At 42.1% G+C, this 24,384-nt stretch overlaps 1 protein-coding gene and 1 long non-coding RNA gene across 2 annotated transcripts in view; both read left to right on the top strand.

Moving 5' to 3' along the window:
* Nucleotides 1-16,437, top strand: part of LOC111216968 — a 42,336-nt gene extending 25,899 nt beyond the window's left edge. The window contains exons 2-3 of the long non-coding RNA XR_002664943.1: nt 7,466-7,593; nt 15,853-16,437. This is a non-coding gene — a long non-coding RNA (uncharacterized LOC111216968). The remainder of the gene's footprint in view (nt 1-7,465; nt 7,594-15,852) is intronic.
* Nucleotides 16,438-16,531: 94 nt separating this feature from the next.
* gpr4 (G protein-coupled receptor 4) lies at nt 16,532-20,679 on the top strand. Its single transcript, XM_022738674.1, has 3 exons — nt 16,532-16,719; nt 18,315-18,579; nt 19,149-20,679. Exons 1-3 carry the CDS (start codon nt 16,591-16,593, stop codon nt 19,868-19,870), a joined length of 1,116 nt encoding a protein of 371 aa, XP_022594395.1. The 5' UTR covers nt 16,532-16,590; the 3' UTR covers nt 19,871-20,679.
* The last annotated feature ends 3,705 nt before the right edge of the window (nt 20,680-24,384 follow it).

Here is a 24,384-nt window from a genome sequence, read left to right on the forward strand (position 1 = left end):
TTCCTCTTCCTCTCCTCTCCTCTTCCTCTCCTCTCCTCTTCCTCTTCCTCTCCTTTCCTCTTCCTCTCCTCTCCTCTTCCTCTTCCTCTCCTCTCCACATGCTGTGTTTATTGTTGCTGGGTTCGGCAGGATGATGCCGGGGCTTTTCCCACCACACTTATGGGAGCTGACACCGAGCCATCCTCCCTCCTGTTTACAACTCATTATGACAGTCAGGCCCCTCTGGGACGCCTGTCTTAAACTCGGAGCCATGAGGACAGGAGATGAAGTCCAACTGTCGTCTCTGACGCCGGTGGCAGTCACGAGTGTTTAATGTTACATGAGCTCTGATTTCCTGAAACTCAGCTCAAAGAAACACCTGAGATGTAAGGCAGGTGGGTGCGACCAACTTATTTTTGTGTGCAAACCTGCAGCATGGCATGTGGTAGAAAAGCGTCCTCAATGATATACTAAGTAGGGTGGACAAAATATTAGAAACACCTCTCAGCTAAAAACAATCCAATTCAACAGCACCACAAACTACAGCCTTCAAAATGGCTTCTCCCCAATGAAAAATGTTAGACTGCATTAGCGGTAGCTATAGGTGTACCGAATAAACTGGAGACTGGTGTGTCGCCCATTTGCAGTTATACATTTATTTTTTTCATTGCTTTATTATAACAGTGTTTGTTGCTGTTGCAGCTCAGTATCCCACAGGGATCATTAATGTTTTATCTGATCTAATCTCATCTCTTATCTTTATTGCTGTGTTGGGCATAGCCACAGGGGAAAATGTGTTGTAAAGCTGTTAAACTGGTGTGTTTTCTTTTCCATGAAGCTTCTCAGTAAACATGAAAAGCTCGTATTATACAAAGAGAGAGAGAAGAGCTTCACCATCATGGATGACGCCGGTCGAAAACATGGAGTTAACCATGGGGATATTTGCCATAAAATACAGCTACTGTAGCTTCATTCTGTTGGTTTTCTGCTTCGCAGTTGTTACACAAATCTTATGACAAACAAGTCTGGCGCCATCAGGGAGGTCGACTGGAGAACTGACTGTGTGGAAATAATGGTTAAATATACAACCACCGGGTCAGCAGAACAGACCTACCTGATGGACGACCTGTTTGATGTGGACCATTCTGGGCTTCTTCTTCCATCCTGATGCACAGAGTATTGCAGCAGGGCTTTTTCCTGGCGAAGCTGCTTTGTCATCCGACACAGGTTGTTTTACTTGTCCTGGACCTGTGTTCATGTTTAAAGAAGAAATGTCCCGAACTTTGAAAGTCAAAGGTCACTGTGAACTCAAAAAAATATTTTTGGCCGTATCCCATAAATACCCAAAGCAACACAATGTAGACTCAAATATCTACATTAAGTGATGATATTATATGCAAAGGGTCAAAGGTCAACTTCACCGTGACATCATGATATTCTGCAAAGACATTTCTGGCTATTATTAAATGCTATAACTCTGGAAGGGAAGATTGTGACCATATTTCCTGTCACCATGACACCATCGCACATGCCTCGAAAGACACATCAAACACCCTGACGCAGCTCAGCATCACAATGTGATATACAACAAACCTGCAACATTGCTGTTGTCACAGCATTTCCCTCCAGTGTGTAGAGAGGGGCCTTTAAGGACACACACAAGCTTGTTAAAAAAAACGACAAATGTCAAAAATGTCATTTAACAGAATCTCACTCTCTATTTCCTCTCAGAAAAACAAGCATTCACACAATCTTTACCTTCTTGAGATGAGAATGTTTATGAAAAGTGTGTGTGTGTTTGAGAGAGAGAGAAAAAAAAAGAAAAACTAGACGTAAGCTGAAACTCAACATCAATCATTTCTTATATAATTCAGGTTATTACATGGGTAAAAATAGCAGCAGATAAAACTGTGAGCAACACTAGTTATCGGTAACGCACACTGATCAAATTTCATTGGCTAGACTGATACAATCAGTCAGGCATCCAGTTGCAAATATATGAGATATTGAGGCGACGAGCTCTGTGTCTATGCTGCAAGTGTGAGGTGGTCATCCTAGCCCTCTAAGTCAGTCTTTTTTTCGTCTTGATGTTCCGATAAAATCTAACATTTCATAATGTTATTGTAAGTTTTTAGTCTTGGCTCTCATGCAAATAGTGACGTTCAATGACGCTTCTCCAGCAACTGACAGGAGGCAGCAAACCAGTTGCTGTTGAGCATGTGGGGGGGGGGGGGGGGGGGGGGGGGGGGGGGGGGGGGGGGGGGGGGGGGGGGGGGTGGGGGGGGTGGGGGGGGGGGGGGGGGGGGAGGGGGGGGGGGGGGGGGGGGGGGGGGGGCAAGGATAATTGGACACAAGGAAAATAATTTCAAAATGAATTGTGAAATCAAAAGTCAAAACACAGTTATTTCAGGGGCAGATCATGAAAATGATCCATTCTTTACAAAATCTTATAGTGCATGGTAGACATAAGACAATAAAAAACTTAATTTTTAATTTTTTTGTGAATTTTTTTTTTAATTATAAAGACATACAGTGGGCAGCAGTTACATGTGAAAGCAAAAATAGAAACATTATTAAAATGAAAGCTGCTTTGTCTTTGTATGTAATTAGGAATTGAAAAGTATAGACACGCAAAACAAAAACTGTGACTTCTCCCAGCCGTGTGAGCATAAACAGATCCTGTTCAAAGGCTGAATTATTCTGGTCCGATGACATGTTGGCCCACTGAATGTGTTTTAAATAGAAGGGATTCAGTATTTTTCATCCTAACTATGTATACAGTACATGTGTTCTCATTCGGCTGAATCCTTGATAAACAGAGAATAAACACTGCAGGGAATCTACCCCCCAAAAACATTTGTGCGCACAGTGAGAACTGTGGAGGCGGCTGCATCCCTCTGCCAGTGGATGGCTGCTGACGCTAACATCCACTTCCACCCCTTCTCTCCCTTAGAGTCCCTGTTGTCCGCTGCCAACTTATCTGTGGAGCACGAAGAACACAGCAACACATCATCTCCTCAGAAGCTAATTTAGCACCACCACAGTGCCGTTTGTACTGATTCTGCAGTTACAATATCATCGACCGAGCACGTGATAGACGAGGGTGAAAATAGACAGGACTGAATTTATTCTCACTGTCAGCGTACACCACTAAATGTGCCAGTTTTATGGAAGATGTGTCAGATCTGGACGCAAGTGGTGACCAGGATGTGAAATATGCGCTCAGGGTTATTGCATAAAAAGCAATAATCAGTGACACACAGCCAGATGAACATAACAAACTGCTCCAAGCCTGAAATTACTGTTTGACTGCAGCAGAGTTCACTTCAAAAAGGTCTGTGTCGTGTGAAAACATGAGAGACCTGGACACAGGAAACACCTTTTTGTAGTCAGATTTTTAGTCACCACTGCCATCATTGTGTTACAGTGAAATTACTGTAAGGCTAAAGGTTTCTGGGTAGGATGGAAGTATGACGCTTTGGGAGGAGATCTCACCCTGGGGTCTTTGTTTCTCTATAAAAAAGTTTCCTAATTTCCTTCTGTTCCCCATAGACCTTCAAATTCCCCCCTCCAGTTGATCTTTTTCTTTTATCTTTTTTAAAAATGCCCAAATGTCAGCCTGATCTCAGGGGAAGCCTCCTTTTTGACTATAGGGTTGCCAGTTTTAATCTCTAGAGGAGTTGTTGAAATCACCCTGAACAGCAACCACTGAAATAACATTTTCAATAACTGAATATGTCTCTCCTGCCCTCTGTGGAGGACTGCAATTATAGGCAACCAGTCTGACCAGCTTCTCAGAAGGAAACTGCCAGACCCAGCTGGGTATATACAACACAGCGATGAACTATTTGAATAGACAGGATCCAAAAGAGAATATTAATTGAACTGTGGGAAGCATATTTGCACTATTTCCATGTTCAAAACAAATAGCAATGCAAATTTCTCCCACTCACTCAGATTTGCATTTCCAAGCCCTTGGTTTGCTTATGTTGTGTCTGCAGATTCATCCAGACCACTACTGAAACATGGGGGGTATGAAATATCTACATGTATACATATATATATATATATACATATATATGTGTGTGTGTGTGTGTGTATCCAGGTGACAATACAACCTTGAATCCTAATATATCAATGTATCAAATGAATCTGCTGAAGTGTCAACTTGAAATATTGAAAAAATTGGAAATGTAAAATGGCAAATATATGGAAAATAAATGGAAATACTTGATTTGAAAATGTGGAGAATGGAAAATTTCATCTCTAACTTTAATTGAAACAGGACATCCTGAAGGGTGGAGACATGCAGTAGTTTTCCAAAAAAAATGACCAGCATTCGTATAACTCGGTGTATGGCTGGTAGCAGGGACCTTGGTTGTCATGACAACAGACAGAAAACTGCTTCTCAACATTGGTGGGAATGTAGCAGTGTCTGCGTCCCTGGTGTACACTATACTGAATGTTTGACTAGTTCATATCAGGCCTGGGGTCAGTGATCTCTTAATTCCTTTAATCCAGGAAGTAGATTTCCTTCAAATCTAATGAACTGGTGAACTAAAATAAAATACCATGGATTCATGTTTGACGAATTAATTAATTCCCCAGAACAGTTAAAAATGGTTCCATTTGTTGCTGACCAAATTAAAGTGCTTTAATCTCAAGTTTGGACTAATACAGAGCTCTGAAAAGCGCTATCCCATCATTTGTGGCCAGTGAGTGCATCTTCAGTGTGGAGTGTCAGCGCAGGAGAAAGGACTGATGGGACCTGCCATCATTCAAGACAAAGTGAAAAAGCATTTGGGGTTATCTGGAAAACTGCTAAAAAAAAAATCTGCTAAACTCTTGGGTGACGTTGCAGAAGAAGTATTGTTGCCAAACAATTTTGACACACAGTAGCTAATGGCAGAGATTCATTGAGATAGTTTGACGTCATCTTGGTTTGCTTAAAATCCCCTGAGCCGTCCCACGGTGCAGTGCACAGACACGTCATCAGGAGGCTCCCTTTGAGAGAGAGCTGGTTACAGTGACATTCAAGTCCGATCCCTCAGTGCACCCAAAAGGTAAACAAGATGACAAGATGAATTTATTGAACCTTACCGGCTGATGAAAAGTGTCAAAAAATGTCAAAAATGAATTTTTTTTTAAATCTGAGGTCGGGAATGCTGGAGCATGGGTGGGCCGACCCAGAGAGGGACGACCAGGCTGCCTAATGACCCTGCTGACATCAGCTGTCCTCATGTCTAGTGACCACTTGGCTATAACTCAAGTCCTGGCCCTTATTGGTTCTCATAGAGAGCAAGGGAGACTTCGAAAAGCAAGAGAAAATAGAAGAAAGAAAAGAGTTGGCCAATAAGAGGCTTATCCGTCTGTTCACATCAGAATAACTAGGCAGAGGAAGTTAAAACTCACAGTCTGTCACCTGAAGGTCCATGAAACAAGTTGGTTGTGACGCCATGCGACTCCATTAGTGTCAGGTTTATTCATAATCACATTGTGAAGATCTAAACAAATTTGATTTAAAAAATGCAGTAGAGTGTTTCCAGAGAAGTGTTTCCACTGTGGTTTTTGCCAGAGAAAATGAAGTGTAGGCGTGATGACACCCAGGGGGTCCATCCTCAGATCTCACTGACACTCCTAATGAGGCTCGTCACAAAAATAAAATAAATGAAATAACACCAGTCATTCGGCCACCAGCTTTCAAACATCAAAGACCTCCTGATCAAGGTTGTAAATGAGAAAAGCCCTTGTAATGGGAAAAAAGGTGTCCTGCATTTTAACGATGGTAACATTTCTTTAAACTTGTGTGCTTCGGTGTGTGCTTCAGTGTGTGTCCAAAAACAGGCCTCACAGGTAGGAAACTGGCTTTAATACTCCCTGTACCTGCTGCAGATTATCATTGTTTTGGTTTTTATCATTTTCTCCAATTATGAGATTTGATTAGGGGCTGTGAGGTTACTGGATCGTGTTTGTGTGTGTGTGTGTGTGTGTGTGTGTGTGTGTGTGTGTGTGTGTGTGTGTCGTGGAAGTAACTGAGTTGTTTTGTGAAGTGTAAGAGGCGTGTCGACATGTTTGATAGTGTAGCATTACTGTCTTCCTGCTTCCACTGTTTGACTGTCAACAGGAATGTTTGGCAAACAGCCACATGGTCGCTGCCAAAACACACACACACACACACACACACACACACACGCACGCACAGGTTTGTTAAATCTTGAAGAATAACTTCGGTTTATTTAAAAAGTGGATCGTGTTCTGTTGATCTTGTATTTCAGGAACAGTAACTTCGTGCTCTGCCAGTTAAACACTGACATCTGGACATGCGGTGACATCATTAAGAATAAGTCAGACATGGGAAGCAATGCTATCTGACTCTATTTGTTCTAAACGTCCGTCCCAGTGAACACATGACTCCCTACTTCAGATTTCCTGTGCACAGAGATATGATTAGTTATAATTAGTTATTATTTCAGGTACATTCACTTTGGTTTTACTTCCAAATCAAGTGGTTTGATAATCTGGAAAAACTGTTTGTTTGTCTGGTTGCTCTTTTCTTGCCCGATTGGACGTTTACATGGATACATGTAAATGTGTTTCTGGATCTCTCTGATTACTTAGGTTAGTATAATATTATCACAACTGATGGAAATTACCAAAACAATAGGAGTCTATAGTTGAAATGAGCCGGAATTAACTTTTAACCCACAATCAGTCGTATCAAGACGTGGACCTGCTGATCTAAACATTCCTTCACTTTCAAGGTCTGAAATTCAGTTTGGACCTTCACACACACACACACGCACGCACGCACGCACGCACGCACGCACGCACGCACGCACACAAACACTGAGCCTACTGTATATCTTCCTAACAGGGTAAATGACCCTGGTGTTTCCGTTTTCTAAGATACAGCTCAGGAACTTGTTTGTGTCGTCTTCCCTCCTGGCTCCACATTCTCAAGTGTTTCTGTGCTGACACAGAATAATTTACAAAGACAAACAATTAAAGGGACATTCTACCAAAAAACACAAAGGCAGTCAGAGTGCAGAGTACAAAACCTGAATATACTGGATTGTGTATTTTTCTGGATGCTGAACCTTCCACTCCACATAATTGAAAATAACTGCAAAACAAACAAATAAAATAAACTACACCCTTTTGCTTGTTTTAAGATTTGATGATGTTCCTACTTCGACATGTAAGTGAGAGTTACTAAGTGATCTGATTGGCACTAAAAATGTATTTACATATAACTTACACTCGGTCGCGCGTGATAAGACTTGTGCGGAGTCACATGACTTCACCTCAACCTTATCAAAGCACAAAGTCACTGACTTTGACTTTACCTGTTGATGACGCAAACAGCCCGACCTTAACCTTGTAATGCTGCTCTGATGTATGAAAGAAAATCACTAGAGCATCTTTGACTGTTTGCCTTGCGTGCCATATCTCACGCCAAGTTCTTTGTTGTTCTGTGTTGTTCTAGGAGTTTAGGTGTGGAACCGGCCGAGTTGTGATAATCAGAGTTTGGTTACCTGGACAAAGACCATGAGAGCCAAACGTGTGAACAATGGGTGCAGTGAAGGAGGAAAGTGAAAGGAAGAAAAGTACATCGTAAGTGAAGGAAAGGGAGAAACGTATTGTGTCAGCGTGTGTGCGTGTGTGTGCGTGTGTGTGTGTGTGTGTGTGTGTGTGTGTGTGTGTGTGTGTGTGTGTGTGTGTGTGTGTGTCAGCCAGCGTGCATGCCCGCCTTGACCTAATCTTCTCTGGCAGAAGATCAAACGTTGCTGTGTTGCACCGGACGGCACAGAACAGGTTGATATAGGCCTCCATTGTACACACACACACACACACACACACACACACACACACACACACACACACACAAACACACACACACACATTTCTAATTCCTAATTACCAATAAACCTCTTGAACCTCTTTCCAGCTGTGAACTGTGGCCTCAAACCTTCAGCTGCAGCCTGTCCCTGCAGATCTCAACTTTATGTACAAACCACAGAACGCAAACAAGCTTTTTAATACACACAAGACAGAGCAGTGTGACTGATGGAAAGACACAGAGGAAAGATGATGTCAATATTTGAAATCAACTTTTATTCTCAAAAGTGAATCCATGGATTTTTGTAAAAACTCTTGTTAATTTTAAGGGCAGCAAGTCCACTGTTATCTGAGGGACGTGCTACACACTGTTCACTCTACAGCAGCTTCAGAAACTATTCACTTTTTGCACATATTTTTGTGTTGTACAACAACAACAGTAACACATAATGACAATGAGAAAACATGTTTTTAAATCTTTCTTTTTGTAAAATTAAAAATCAAAAAGTGAAATCTCCTATTTAATTCCATTTATTCAGTTCTTTTTGAAGTGCCTTTGGGCAGTTTATCCCATTCTTCCTGGCAGAATTTGTCAAAGCAGTTCAGAATTCATCTTTTTTAAAATCTGCTTCCTCATTTGTCAACCTTTACAATATCAGTCAATGCATCTTTACTAATCTGTTAGTGAGCACAGTGATTGACTGAGAAAATAGACATGGTGAGATGAAAATCAATCTAATTTCTTAAACGTCTCACTCAAGATTGTGTTCTTGGTTAAGTGTAGAATTAAGCATAAGTCTTTTTCAGTGTTTACCCAAACCACCATCTTTCTCTAATGATGTGGAGCACAGGATGCTGACCCCAGTCTGCAGCGTCAGAGTGCTTCCTCCATAATACATCACTTTACAGAGATGTCACTAGGAGGCAAATTGCAAAAAGTTGGGCAGTGAGACTAAATGGTGTTTTCTTTAAAGGTCCCATATAGTGTAAAAGTAGATGTCCATGTGTTGTTTGGTTATAAAGCAGGTCTAGGTTCTTTATTAATACTGTGAAAGTATCAAAGTGCTCAGTCCACAGAGAAATGTACACCTGTATTCAGAGACTGAGCCTTAAAACCAGCCGTCAGGACTTCGAGATGTAAAACTAGACTGAGATGATTTTTGGTTCTTAAAACCACAAATACATCTTCTTAAAACAAACCAAATTTGGGCTGATGCATCAGATACTCTGAAGATGTTGACTTACTAACACTGTACTCTGTGAGCAAGTATTATTCAGCACAAAAATAGTCACTGGTACTGAAGGAGATATAAATCCAGGTTTAACCTGACTGAAACATGAAAAGTCAAATCGATGACTGTCCTGCAGCGAGGATTTGTTTGTCTGTGCTGTGACAGGTGTGATGATGATCCATGTGTTTAGTGTGATGAGACATGCAATTACTTTAGAAAGATAATAAAGTAGTTATGAAACTGCAGCACCAAAGCATCTCATTGGGCAGCAGCAGCTGAAAACATAACTGTCCAAATTAGGTGATTAGAATATGTTAAAAGTTCATGGGTCGTCTCATGTTATAAATTTTGCTTTTGTCTTCTTGTCTTGTGTATACTTGAGGTCTGTTATAGGCGTAACTTCTTCCTGCCAGTCTTCTTCTTCACTGCATATGTTGGGACATTGCTGTCTGTTGGTGCATCACAGCCACTGACTTTGCATCAGCATGAAACCACTGGCAGGATATGAATCATATTGCCCACATGTTTATGCACATAACAAACAAAACAAAGACCTACCTGTAAAAACACTGCTCCCCAGCCCAACTGAAAACTCTATGAAGAGACGTATGTTGACACTGAACATAGTGACATCATTGCTTGTTAATTGATAGGGTTGATAGGCTTTATCACAAAATAATTAAAACAGCAGCAGCAACAACAATAAACTAACTAATATTTTTTATATATTTATTTGATGCAGAATGTTACTTCAGTTCAAGAGGACACATCTGTGTGAGTCTGTACGGTCTGCAGACTCTGCAGGTGTGTAACAGGTGAATAAAACTCCTCTGTGACTCTGTCTGAGCGTCACAGAAACAGTAATGCTTCCTGTTTTATTTTGAAATCTCATGACTGTTGTGTTTATGGTTGTTATGCTTCATGCCCTTGTGTCTCATTGTCTTCCCCTCACAGTTTTCAGTCTCTTGCTGTGTCTCAAATCAAATACTTGAGTCAGTACACTGTCATGTAGCACATCTTGTACACGGTATACTCAGTGCCATAGTGCGGGAACTTCGACAGGGTAGGGTTGTCCCAAACCAAACACTGCTGTTGTGCGCTGGCCAGCGATTACGATCACTACATGTGACCACCAATTGTCTTCGGCTTGCCGGCTGCTTTGCTCACTTGACTCGAATGTTTTAGGGTCCTGTGTTTGCCCGCTGTGTGAAATTAGCCGCCATCGGTGCCAACGACGTGTCCTCCTTCCTTGGTCCCCGTTTTCACAAGTTTGAAAATACGTTGGTGGTCCCTCCACTTCCACTACAAAGCCAAGGTTGAGGGCGAGAGGTGTCCATCATTTTACACATTTTCTGAGTTTTTTGAATGCCCCATCCAGGTATTTATAGTTCAAAGTTCAGCTCATACAGATGAAAATGAACCTGTTCACGTTCATTTGTTCTGTTTTTTTTTTTTTTTTTAAATAGATAGGCCGCTATTATTGTCAATAGAACCTCCTTCTACCCATCCATCACCAGCCCCAAATCATTGCCACTCACGCGAGAGTGAACGCTGCTCACTGTTCACATTCATCATTTCTAAACTGATTCGTTCAGTTCACAAAAAATATCCATTCATCCAACGCTGCTTATAGTGCACTGCATGTAGCCATACTTTGTCAATGTGAACGCACTAATGCACGCAAAATAGCAAGTGTGAGTGTGGAAGTGAATTGAGACACAGCATCTGTGTTCCCCTCACTCTTTCTTAGTTTGTCTGGTGTTGTTCCTCGTTACCTTCTAGTGGTTCCTGCTGCCTGTTCCTGTTTGTTCACCTTCCAGTCTTTCCACCCTTCCCTCTGCCTGCCTGTTCCTCCGTCCACCTGTTAGCCTGAAAATCCACTCAACTGTCGCAGTTCAGTGAGTTCACGACCCAAATGCAGACACACAGGCACACCACCGCAGTGAAGTAACCTTTAGTGACAAATGACAGACTTACAGGTGGACAAAAGAATGGTGGAAAAAAACACACAAGGACAGGAAGCAAAACAAACATAAACACAAGAATTTTCAAAATAAAACGAAAAGCATTACAAAAACTCCTAAAGGAACAGATCACATGAACCATAACACCAATAGAGGTGTGTGTGAGTGGCCATCGCATGCAAACACTACATGATAAATATCTGTAAGCGACTAACCACATTCCTGGTAACAGGTTGGATAAAGATAAACACGAGTGGATTTTGCGACACACAGGGAAACGGGCCCGTGTCACTTTGTGTTAAATTACTGTCGTCTGAACTGACTTCATCTTACATGAACTTAGTTTGTATTATTTTAGAAAGTCAGAATCAAAGCGTGCCCTCCACACACACTGAGAGCACAGATTAAGAGGTGATAAGATTGACTGGCAGTGGTTTTGTCACTGGCATGTGGCCCTGCTGTTTTATCTAATGAGGACATGGGGTGACTCTGTGGTGCTCAGTGGAGACGGATGGGATGTCAGCTCTTTGATAGTGGAGCGCTGCGACTGCAGGGTCAAGCAGAGAGATATTGCATTTTGTTGCTCCTTTCCAAACAGCCTCACACTGAGACAAGTATCTTAACTGTCTTTGCAGTAAATGTTCATTCTTTATGAAGTTGTTCTGGTTAAAAGGTGGAAAGTCAATATGTACATTTACTGAAGTAATGTGCTACAATTTTAAGGTGCTGATATTGTATTTCTATCATAGGTTTACAGAGTTTACTCTTTAATTTTATGTTTTTTCTTTCTTTCTTTTTCTTTCTTTGCTTCTTTTATTACATCCTTCTATCTTTTGCATTTGCGTTCCTTTTCTTCCTTATCTCTGCATCTTTCCTTTCCTTTCCCCTTGTCCTTGAATGAAAGCTTGAGGATCCTCAAAACTGGAAGTAAACTCTTCAATATAAAAACTTCTCATAGTTTGATTGTACTGTTAATAAAATAAATGCAGGTCTTTTGGGAGTGATGCCGTATTTTTAGTATTTGAAGACTTCATCCACCAGTTACAGTTAAATGAAATTACTTTACATTTTTGGTTTCAAATTGACAGGCAGTAATAGTTTATCTTAATCATGCACACACAATTGCAAAATGAAATGTCAGTTTGAAAGAAATTATTTTATTTTATGCTAAATGCAGTCTTAGCTACTGAAATACCGTAAATCAAGACACAGTGCTTAAATTCCTTCTTGCACCAGGTCTGCTGGAGGAAGTTTCTCCTTCATGGAATTACAACATCCTCAAAGCACAAATGATGATCCTTAAACAGTTGAGAGGAGTGAAGTTTCCCTAAAAGGCTAAAAACAAAAAGCCTTTTTACCCTTGCTGGTGTTCGTTGGTGAGACAGTTCAGGCAGCATTTGCTTGTTTCAATGTGGAATTCTAACAATGCAAACAAGACTTTTGGAGGATTTGAAGGAAAAACAAGACAACGGAGTTACCCTTCCAAACTTGACCTTTCAATCCCCCCCACCACCTCCCCCCATCCCCACCCCCAATTCCCCTAGAAACCATAGCCACAGTAATATTAACATGTGGAATGCTAACAACACAAACAAGCCTTTTTGGGAAATGGAAGGTTGATGCTAGGAACTTAAACCTCCAATGTGAGAGTTTTTACCAAATAAAACTCTAACAGTCAGATGTCTCTGGACTGTGGCGATGATATGTGTGACAACAGATTACAGCAGAAATATGACCCAGCTGTGCTTTAGGTTATCAACATGGGTGTTTCCCCCAACAAAGAGTTATTTGACAAGGTCACCGTAGAAATGACCTCACCAAGCCCTCACGTGTGTGTTTGCTTACGAGTTGGTGTGTATGATTGTAGCACTGACTCAGCTCAGTCCAAAGTCACTGTTCCACACCACTGACTGTCACATTATCACAGGCTGAAGCTGTTTCCTTCACAGATCCTTATTTGTTGTGTGGTGACAGACGCTTCTCAGGCCTCTTCCTTGGACTTTTAACCAGGAAGTCAGCACAGACTCATCATGCATGTCGCTTTCTTTAGAAATAGGCAATATTTGCTTTAGTCGTGGAGCCAACATATAGGAGACTTCCGTTGCTCCCCAGCATTACATGACCCTACACCATGCCATGTGCTGTGGATAATCATGGACCACAGAGGACAAACTTAGTGGATTATTTTTCTTAAAGGTCCCATATAGTATAAAGGTAGATGTCCATGTCTTCTTTGATTATAAAGCAAGTCTAGGTTCTATATTAATACTGTGAAAGTATCAAAGCCTCAGTCCACAGAGAAATACACACAGCCTGTATTCAGAAACTGAGCCTTAAAACCAGCTGTCAAGACTTCTATAACTTTGTGATGTCACAACAAAGCAGTCACCGCTCTCAGACATGCCCCAAGCCACGCCTACCTGGAACCTCTGTCCAACCTTTTTGTGTTGATTTAACTTTTTTAACAACATAATACTGAGTGGTTATTCTCTCGCTAAGCTGTCAAACTACATGACAGAAAAATACAGAGAAAATGCTCAAGTTTATTTTTTCTGAAATATGATTTCAATATCAACTCTGCAAAACCTTTTAATATCAATATCATTTCAGTGGGGACTGACCATTTTCATTTGCATTTACCGGTGAGTTTTACCAAGCTACAGTAATGGGCTTGTTACCTGTGGTTGGCCTGATCGTGTGTCACTCAGAAAACCGCCGGCCAATCAAAAGAGAGTCTCAGGGATCAGCACGATATTACTTGTTCTTGCTAGAGCTCCAGAGAGAACCCTGACGGAGGAGATGTAAAACTATATTGACTTAAAACCACAAATACATCTTCTTATGAATCAACACTCTAAATAAAACACAGGAAAATTCTAAAATATGGGACCTTTAATTCCAATTCAGTCTTTCCTTTGATAAACATGTCACTGGAATGAGCAGAGGTGGTCACCTCCGGTTGGCTCTTCATGCTGAAAAACCTTCACAATAACTCATGAAATCTGTCGATGCAGGAGGAATGACAAGAAGCTGAAACACACATAAACTCTGGAGAAAGGCAGGTCCCAGTGCTTAAAAACATATTTAAGTAAAGTGATTGAAAGCATATGTGCGCTCATATCAGCTGTATGCAACAATATCAAGGCGGTCCAAGATGTATAAACAGAAGCTGAGCTCCGAGTGGAAAGTGAGAAGTTAAGGAGTGAAACAGAAACTGAGCTCCCACCCCGCTCTCTCTGTCTCTCTCTCTCTCTCTCTCTGTCTACTCTACATCTATATTCAAGTCATGTTTATGTGAAGGCTTACATAATGCTTATCACATGTCCTGGACTCTCCGTTTGCAAGGTCTTTTTGTGCCTGCACGGCGTGTCAGCATGTTCTGATAAACTCCTGCTGCTTCGCTGTTCTCGCTGCCTCTTTCTTCCCTCTCTCTGTCACTCCGTCTATCACTGTCTTTTCTTTCACACATGTTCCTGGAAGTTGGAGGCAGCAGAATTCAATATATTAGCAGAAAAAAGGGTTTGACTGTATGCATTGAGGGTGTGTTCACTCCAGGCAGTTTGAGTAGTTTGTTTTTACCTCACAAAAGATTCCATTCACTTCAAATAACCAAACCAGATGCCTAGAAAGTGCAGCTCTGAGTCTTGTGACATAAACCGTAGTGCATTACGTGTAAAAGTGTATGTGGACTAGAGGCAGAGCACAGCAAATAAATACAGGAAATGAACCGGAAACACAAACTTTTATGGCTATGGTGTGAGGACAGCTCTGACAAGCCAAACAGGGAAAAAGAAGTGAGGACAAGCTGCAATCTTTTGTTTCTGTTCCTTCATGACCGGAGGAGAGGCTGCAGAGGAGAATGTCAATTAGTGCACAAAGAGCATCATGTTCAGTTAAAGTTACACAGTCATGCTACGCAACCAAACATTATTCGAACCCAAAGAAATTTTATTTCAAATTCTAGCTTCAAAAAATGTCAAACATATCAGTGAAAGGTTATCATGAGGTATAAAAATGATGCACAGGACAGGTAGAGTAGTGTATTTCCACCTGGTGGAACGGTCCAGGGTTTGAATAAATCAGCTCTGATAAGGAGCTGGAACCAGCTCGTTCAGAATATACAGTAACTGGCACAGTCAGACAATAGTAAGTAAAAATTAAGACAAACGTTCACTTGCACTCAAGGATGAACTCATTAGGTCAAAGGTCAAAGTCACAGTGATCTCACGAAACACGGTTTCGGCCTTGTGAATGTGATATCTCAGTAACGCCTTGAAGGAACTTCTTCAAATTGGGAACAAACATTCATTAGGACATCATGATACTCTGCAAAAACACTTCTGGCCATTATTCAATGCTGTAGCTCAGGAAGGGGAAATTGTGACCATATTTCCTGTAACTTGGCTGTTTGGCAGAGGCATACAAACACAAGGCAGTAATTGTAGTTTTTTTATGTCTTGAAGGTTTTAATCTTTTCCTCTTTGTCTTTTTTATGTTACTGTTTTATTAGCTTTAATAATTGATGCAAGTGTTGAAAGTTTGGGGCGCCCTGATGGCTCAGCGACCATATCAGTCCACACCACAGTCTGACCCGAGGCTCTTTGCTGCATGTCATCTGCTCTCTCTCTCCCCAGCTTTCCTGTTTCTCTCTCACTGCAGCTATAATAAAGGCACAAATGCCAGAAAAATGACTTTAAAAAAAGAAAATGAAAATGTATGTAACAAATCTAATTTGTTTTACTGACACAAACAGATATTTTTATCTTTGTACAGTTATTATAAAGCATCATCATTTAAAAGCCTCTCTCTCTCTCTCTCTCTCTCTCTCTCTCTTGCAGATGTCAGGGAGTTCAGAGTAAATGGACGGCCTGTCGGCTCCAAAGTGCTGAAGCTCTGTAAAGTCATTCCTGTGTTTTAGTGCAAACTTCCCTGAGGAGTCTTGTGTGTCATCGGGACCTTGAGACACACCCACACACACACGCTGATGTTGAGCCTCTCCCTCTCACAGTAGACCTGGCAGACCTCTAATCTCTAAAAGATTGATGAGGTCCTGTCCAGGCGCAGGAGACCTGGCACAGTGTCGATAAGGCAGCTTTCATTTCAGCACATTTTATCCCTCACTCCTTCCTTTATTCTCCTCTTTCCTTCATACTGAGGGACACCGGGGGGCTGGCTGCGCAGCGGGAGAGAGGATCATGACATGTCAAAGCCCTTGGGCAAGAAGGACAGTGTTTTTAAGAAACAGGAACCATGAGATGCTCCGGAAATGACAGTTCTGTTTTCTTGGGTCACTCCATCTTGGACAGCGGTGTGGTAGCTGAGCAGGATGCCAGAGTCAGCATGTCACTGTCAAACTGCTGGAGCTGTACTATAGTGAAACTACAGAGAGACACACAGAGCTGAAAATAGCTGAACACACTTCACACACCTGCACACACACACACACCCGCACACACACACACACCCGCACACACACACACACCCGCACACACACACACACCCGCACACACACACACACCCGCACACACACACACACCCGCACACACACACACACTCAGAGTGTTCCACACAGGACAATGTGCAACATCTCGTTCTGTGATGTGGACAGTAAGGTGGACCAGTTCTTCCAGCCCACGCTCTACATCATAGTCATCGTTCTTGGGCTGCCTACTAACTGCATGGCCCTGTGGGCTGCCTACATGCAGGTGAGGAGGACACACACACACATGCACACATACACACATACACACTGCCACCAGCATAGCCAGCAAGATTACTCTCAATACAACGGTGTCAAACAGTCAGATTAGGATCTGGTAGCCTGTTTCCTTTTGGATTTGGCTCCATGATGTGTAAAGCTTTGAATCGAATGAATCTCACAACAAATCATTTCTCTCTTAAATATCAACCAACAATGTAAACCAAAACCTGCCATGTAGGCACTGAGATAAATAGAATATAAGTAATGTATCTCACACAAATAATGCATGCAGCCACAGTGATGCATTCAGATACACAACTCTCTAAACGCCCCTAATACTGAAGTCAAGACAGTGAGAGGCACATGAACAGATCTGCGGCTGCTTAGCTTCCAAAACATATAAAACAAACTACATAGCGACGATCAATCATATATGAAATCGGTAAAGTAATACATCATTTCTATGAGGTTCCATTTGTGCCAAGAATATGTCCACATGTGCACTATATATGTCGACTGAAAAAACACTTGTCCGTCAGTTCAGCTTGAAACTGCACTTTTGTCTGTTGTTGTATGTGACTTACAACAACACAGTCAAAGGGCATTTGCAACAAGACGACTAAAGTGCAGTTTCAAGTTGAATCGACAGACAAATATAGCTTAAAAAAAAAAAGTTTTGTCATTTGAACAATTGTCACAGACAATCTGACTGTCAAAATAGTTTGGTCGCAACTGAGGTTTACTTCAAAGTTGAAAAGAAAAAATGTTTTGTCACGTGTTCAGTCGACATAGACAGCGCACACATGGACACCTTTTTGGCACAAATGAAACGTGGTTAACTCTTAACTGCTGGTGGGTGCAGGAAAAGGAAAGCCATGTTACGAGTCATGTAACAAATTTATTACTGTAAAGTAAGTCTGCAGGTGGCATGATTACGTTTTCACTGTGTAACCAGAGGTGGGTTATTATTTTATTTTTTTTATTTTTAAGTAACATGTCCAACGTTGGCTGCTATATACAGTCAACAGGGCGCTCAGGATATTTTCCCATACTGCATCAGTCACTTCCACTGTTTCCCACAGACTGTCAGTTTACTTTGGCAGACGGAGGGAATCGTTATTGACTTTTAATTCAAACAACTTCACTAAATGTTTTTCAAGCGCAAACGTCATGACAAGCGAGTGACATTTGAACATTAGCCTACTGCTCGCTGCGCTTCCATCTCAGCATCAATGCCACGTTTGAAACTTTCTACATTCAGTTTGTTCCAACGCAAATGAACATGACTAAACATGAACATGATCGGTCTGCTGTTTATTTACTTGAGAGGTTCTGCCAAAAATTAGCAATGTATTATCAATACCGCTTAGGAAACGGAGCTGTCCCCTAGTCGCGGGATTTTATTTTCATTTTCTTTTCTTTTACATTGTAAAAGTTTGCATAAGAAGGAAACACTGACTTAAAACTCTCCATCCATTTTCTCCTTTAACTGTAAATCTGCTTCCACCCACCATCTCCCATCCCACCTTCCCCTCCCGCTTCCTGCCTTCACCTTTCCTCCCCATTCTCTCCTTCCCTTTGTCGCACTGCTCCCTCCAGGTACGCCAACGCAACGAGCTCGGCATCTACCTGATCAACCTGTCGGTGGCTGACCTTCTCTACATCACCACTCTTCCCCTGTGGATCGATTACTTCCTGCAGCACGATGACTGGATCCACGGTCAGGAGAGCTGCAAGCTGTTCGGCTTCATCTTCTACACCAATATCTACGTCAGCATCGCCTTCCTCTGCTGCATATCGCTGGACAGGTACCTGGCTGTGGCATATCCTCTGCGCTTCGCCAAGGTTCGACGAATCAAAACAGGTGGGCCGATGACTCAAGTCGTGGGAGAAAAAGTGACTAACTTTCCAATGGTCCGAGAGTCGGTTCTGTCAAATCACATGGTATCCTGTTTTTACATGATTGAGATATTGCATTTGATGAGTCGTTTCCCAAACTGTGCTACTGCCAAGCCTGGAGGGGATGCACGTCTTCGCATCTGCCAAATCTGATGTAACAGGAAATTCACTTTGTGCGGAGATAAGATCACTTCCATGTCAAAAGAAGTTTTTATAAATAACTACTTAAACGAGGATGTCTGCTAGAGTCATTACTTTTAATAAAATCTAATGATACGTGCAACGAACCCAGACTAACTTTTCTAGAAACACTTCATCTGGATGACAGTGAAGCTCCATTTCATCAAGTTTAGCATCTTCATGGTTTCTTAGGTTGGTACATTGTGTCAATCAATCAGTCAAAGGTTAAGGACTCTCTGTTGGCTGAGCACCCTGTTTTCTTTCAATACAGTACAGTATTCACTCAAGCTAGAGGAACTGAAGTTACCACAAAGTCTAATATTTCTTTCCTCTCCTCTCCTGACCCTCCTGCAGCCATCCTGGTCAGCGCCATGGTGTGGATCATTGAGATCATAGCCAACTCTGCACCTCTCTTCCACGATGAGCTCTTCCAGGATCGCTTCAACCACACCTTCTGCTTTGAGAAGTATCCCATGCAGGACTGGGTGGCAGGGATGAACCTCTACAGGACATTTCTGGGCTTCCTTGCTCCCTGGACAGCCATGCTGGTCGCCTACCGGGGGATCCTGGCAGCAGTTCGCTGCAACGTCTCGACAGAACGTCAGGAAAAGGCCAAAATTCAGCGGTTGGCTTTGAGTTTGATTCTGATCGTTTTGCTCTGCTTCGGACCGTACCACGTCCTCCTCCTGGTGCGGAGCATCATGTTTCTAAGGAAACCATGTGACTGTGGCTCAGAGGAGAGCTTGTTTGCAGCGTACCATGTATCGCTGGCTTTGACCAGCCTCAACTGTGTCGCCGACCCCATTTTGTACTGTTTCGTCAACGAGGGGGCGAGGAACGATGTTGGCCGAGCCCTCTCAGCGTTACTGTCTGCGGCCTGCCACAAGGGCTCCTCTTCCTCACCATCGCATGCTGACATACTGAACGCTGGCTCAGTCACCATGGAAACGCCACTATCGGCAAAGAAGCAGCCTTGTGTGTACGCTGACGGAGGCAAGACAAGCAGCTACAAGACAGAACTGGTGGCTCTGAAGGAAGAGTGTCTACAGATGACCATCCTCAGTGTTAGGAAGTGACTTCTACCTGGTGTTCAGGTTGGTGGGAGGAGGAAGCTCCTGACACGTCTGATTCCTTCTGGCCTGACGGGCTGAAATCGGATGCACTCGTGGCTGCGGTAAAAGCTTCCACTCAGTGGCACTTCAATAAGCCAGAATGGGAAAGACATTGATGAAGTAGACAAGACATACAGTCTGTAGCCATGGTAGCAGCCCCTGAGGGGTTAAAATGCTCACACAAAGTATGTGGAGTGGTCATGTGCACATCCATCGAACCTCAGTGGGAGAGGTGCTGGATACAGAGAAATCTGTGGAGTACCCGCACAGTAGAAATGTTTCCACACCACAAAACAAAAATGGAGGAACTACTTTGCTAAATCTTTACCACTAGAGGGCCACCACCTGAGGGCGGCAGCTGAAGACAGCTAATGTTGAAAATCAGTAGGGTTTATCTTTTGTGGCCATTTTAAGATATGATGTGATTCAACTTTCATCACTTCAGACTGTAGTGTGTCAGCTTCTGCACAGCTGTACTGCATGCTAATGTTATCATATCAACATGCTAAGTCATCATTAATCCCAGAGTGCAGCCAAGGCTGAGACATTAGCTCCTGAGGTATCCTCATGCAGTGTTGGGCCGCAAGAAATTTTGGTCTGCCAGTGGTGCTATATGAAAAGTCAGGGGCTCACTCAAAGTTCTTAGGATTCGGCCTCTGTGGACCCTGAATGTCCGTACCAAATTTCATGCCAACCATTCCAGATGTTTAGCCACTTCAGTCTGGACAAAGTGTTGGAGCACCAGAACGACGGACCAGCTGACAGCCCTAAAGCCAGGTCGGTGGTGTGGCTAACAAGGCTAACATTAAACACAATTTGACAACTTGGATATTTGGACAATTTATCACTGTGCCAGGAGTCATTCACGCCTACAAAGACATTCTTGAATATTTAAGTGGAATTATTTAAACAGACCACCCACTGTATGGGTGAGTATTGGTAGCGGTCTGAGAGGAGAAACCTGTGGATTCAGGCTGCTCGGACACCCGACTGGACATAGGAGATTGGGGTTTGAAACTTAAATGTGCCACTTTGGGATATGAAAGAAGAGCGGAAGGGTAATAAAAAAAAGATTGTAAATTACTGGTCAAACACATTTGTGATGCTTGTTGGAAATGTCTTTACTGTGTCTTTAGTTTGTGAAGGAAATAATGAAGCCTTATGAAGTACCTCAGCTCATTAACTGTGACAGAAAGAGGGATTAGAGGAGAAGTGTGTTTCTTCTTTAATGTGAGCCATGTTTTTTTTTTCTTATACTTTCATTTCTACCACAGAGAGCAAAATAATCAGAAATCAGTTCACAGAGATGATAGAGGAAAACCTAAAGTAAAGCCTCTTACTGCATTCAGCTCAGTTTGAAAGTTGTCAATAACCATTAAAGAATTGGGGATTTCCAAGCTTGTTTTTTATCTAGAATGGCAAAATTGGTACATTCCATCTTGATGAAAGCGACACTGCTGACCGCTAACATTATTTGTCATGTTAGGGAAGCAGATTAAGAAATATTTTCCTGTAGTTTCAGAAGTATGCAGAGGAAATTAAGACATACTTTACTGGATATTATTGTAAAACCATCTCCAGGGCTGTAGCAGCAGCCATGAGGGCATGCGGCAATGTTCAAAACAGCCATGTAACATTGTTGTTTTCAACAATTTATTTCAAAATTACAAAAGTTTACTACAAGCAAGTCGCCCCTTTCGTATGTGAAGCTGATCATTTTAAATGTAAATATAACTGACAACTTTAACCACCAATGCTGGTTTCCTTGCCATCATTTATCACATGTTTACTACTTTCTGAAGTCATGATGTCAAGTAAGAAAACTTAAATGTGCTGCATATATTTACCATGATTTGACTTCACACTGACATGAATTCTTCATTTTCCTAGTTGGCAGCTTGTTCTCACGGTAAGTCCCAACACAAAGCGACCAGACTCTGTGTTGGATTTAACATTCGCAACAGTTGGGATCCAAAAGTTAACGGCAGCGTCTACACGAAGCAAGAATAAATGTCACTTTGACGAAACGCAGAGTGGACTCAGCTGTCAGAGCAGAGGCATCTTCAACTTCCAAAATCAAGTCTGTGTGTTGTTTTTTTGCAATCAAAGAATCAGTGGCAGTAACATTTCAACAATGCATCTGTTTACATTACAGGATGCCCTGCTGTATGTTCAGAAATATAACAATGACATACTGACTTTCCTTCTGTGCAGTATTACGGCTCATATAACTCCAGTCCAGCCCGCTGATTTCATGGTGACAGACAGGTGTACACGCTCCGCTTCCACCTCCCAGCTATTACATCAGACGGATGGGAGATTATTTGAAATGTGTCTCAGTGATCCCAGCTTATTTTTTTTTTTATATTGTCCTGGCATGAAAACGTTTCTGTGTTCAGTGCTATGATGTTAAGGCAGGTTTGTTTTTTTTTTTCTTCAGGTCCGGCCTAAGCGCTGCTCTGTGTACCACTGCTTTTGTTGTGCATCTGTATGTCTGTCTCAGAGAGGAGGTACCAGGCTTCATAACGTGTATTAGTTGATCGACAGTGTCAGTGAGAAATAAATTATGCATATGAAACTGTGTCCTCCTGTTTGTTTGTTTGTTTGTTTGTTTGTTTGTTTGTTTGTTTGTTTGTTTGTTTGTTTGTTTGTTTGGCATCTATGAGCTGAAAAAAAAGCAGGACAGAGGAAGCTTTTTAAATGGAAATGACTTGAAGGTGGGGAACTGTTTGTTTGTCATCTTATTTTATTTTCTGTCTTTCTTCTTTATCTATTTCATTTTTGTTTTTTCTTTCCATCAGTTCTTAAAACCACAAATATATCTTCTTATGGATATCATATGGATATAAACTTCAAATAATTCAACAATCACGCACACTTTACGCAGCAATTGGTCAGGAGTGGGAAGCTGTGAAAGGCAGCATTTGTACTTCTCTCTGAAGCTCTTACTCCAGAATTGACAGCCTGATTGTGTGAGCCCTTTTCCCCGCTTAACAACACACCAACAGCAGGTTTTCACTCTCCTTCTAGTGTGGCCATTCAGAACAGCGACAGACACTTCTGGCTTAATAATGGTTGGATGACACGTTGTACAACTCCAGTTCATTTGAAGCTTAAACATAACCAAACCGATATGAGAGGGGCAGCATATCAGAAAAACGCTCATGTGTTGTTCTAGTCCACTCCTCTCGCCGACAGCCGACAGACAGGTTCACATGCGCAGACACAGAGGTGAAACTCCTGCAAATCACAGTCTGGAACAAGAACTCTGCATAGTCCTGCAACACTGCAAGTATCCTGTGGTAACAGGTCACTGCACTGACCAGCAGATAGGGCAGGTCTGGGATGCTGCCAACACAAAGTCACCTTCTTCACTCTTCACTTTGTCCTGGTCTAGACTCCAAGAGCTGTACGACTAATGAATGACCCGAAGGACACACAGTCGGATCTGTGCATGTGCATGTGTGTGTGTGTGTGTATGTGTGTGTGTGTGTGTGTGTGTGTGTGTGTGTGTGTGTGTGTGTGTGTGCGCGTGTGCGTCTGTCTGCATGTAATTCAATGAGCGTACTGTGTGTGTGCTTGTGCGCTTATCTTTGACAGTGTGTGGTGTGTCCTTTCCACTGCTACCCTGCACATCAGACGGAACCCTATATTTACGACCTGTCCTCATGGGGGTGGACACATTCACACTGTGTTATATAAGATAGGACGTGTGGGTGTGTGAGAGAGACAAGGGAGAAACAGAGAGAAACAGAGCTAGACGGAAAAATAATGGATTTTGTATAACACGTTAACATAATACATGGATGAGCCTAAGTAAATGTATATGTATACTTGTGTGTTTCACTGCATGTGTGTGGAGGAAAAAGTCAGCAAGAGGCAAGTGCCCACGCATGCCTTTATGTTCTTGAGAGGAGAGGAAGGACATAACTCATTCTCATAACTCTGAGGGAACATTGTCTCTCGCCCTCTATGCTTCACTGCTCACCTCTGCTATAGCTCTATATATAGACGCTCACCAGAGGCCATTACCAACTGTCATTACCGCCAGCTCACCTGATTATGAGAGTGATTTATTATCAGGTAAGGATACAGAAACACCTCCGGACATAAAGGATGGCTGTGCTGTTATTTTCATGAGATATTCAGATTTATTTCTGGCCTGAGCGCAGCAGAGGTAAAACTGGAGCATTCAGTTCAGCTCTATAAAGCTCAGTACCTAAATAGGATTTATAGAAGCTGGAGTGACATGCATTCCTTTCCTCAGTCTTTTCTCACAACTAATTCAGTTTAAACAATTTAAACCTACAATTAAAGCAAAAGATTCCTCTGTGAAAGCATTAACTGAATTTTTGGCCACACTGGGACAACAGAAACAAGCTAGATTAACATTAACACCATTAAAGTGTTATTATCTTTTAAGTTGATTTAGCAAACTTGTTTATTTACAGCATGATTGCATGATTTACATAAGCATT

This window comes from Seriola dumerili, unplaced genomic scaffold (assembly GCF_002260705.1).
Source record: "Seriola dumerili isolate Sdu_G_001 unplaced genomic scaffold, Sdu_1.0 BDQW01000036.1, whole genome shotgun sequence".
NCBI classification, from domain to species: Eukaryota; Metazoa; Chordata; class Actinopteri; order Carangiformes; family Carangidae; genus Seriola; species Seriola dumerili.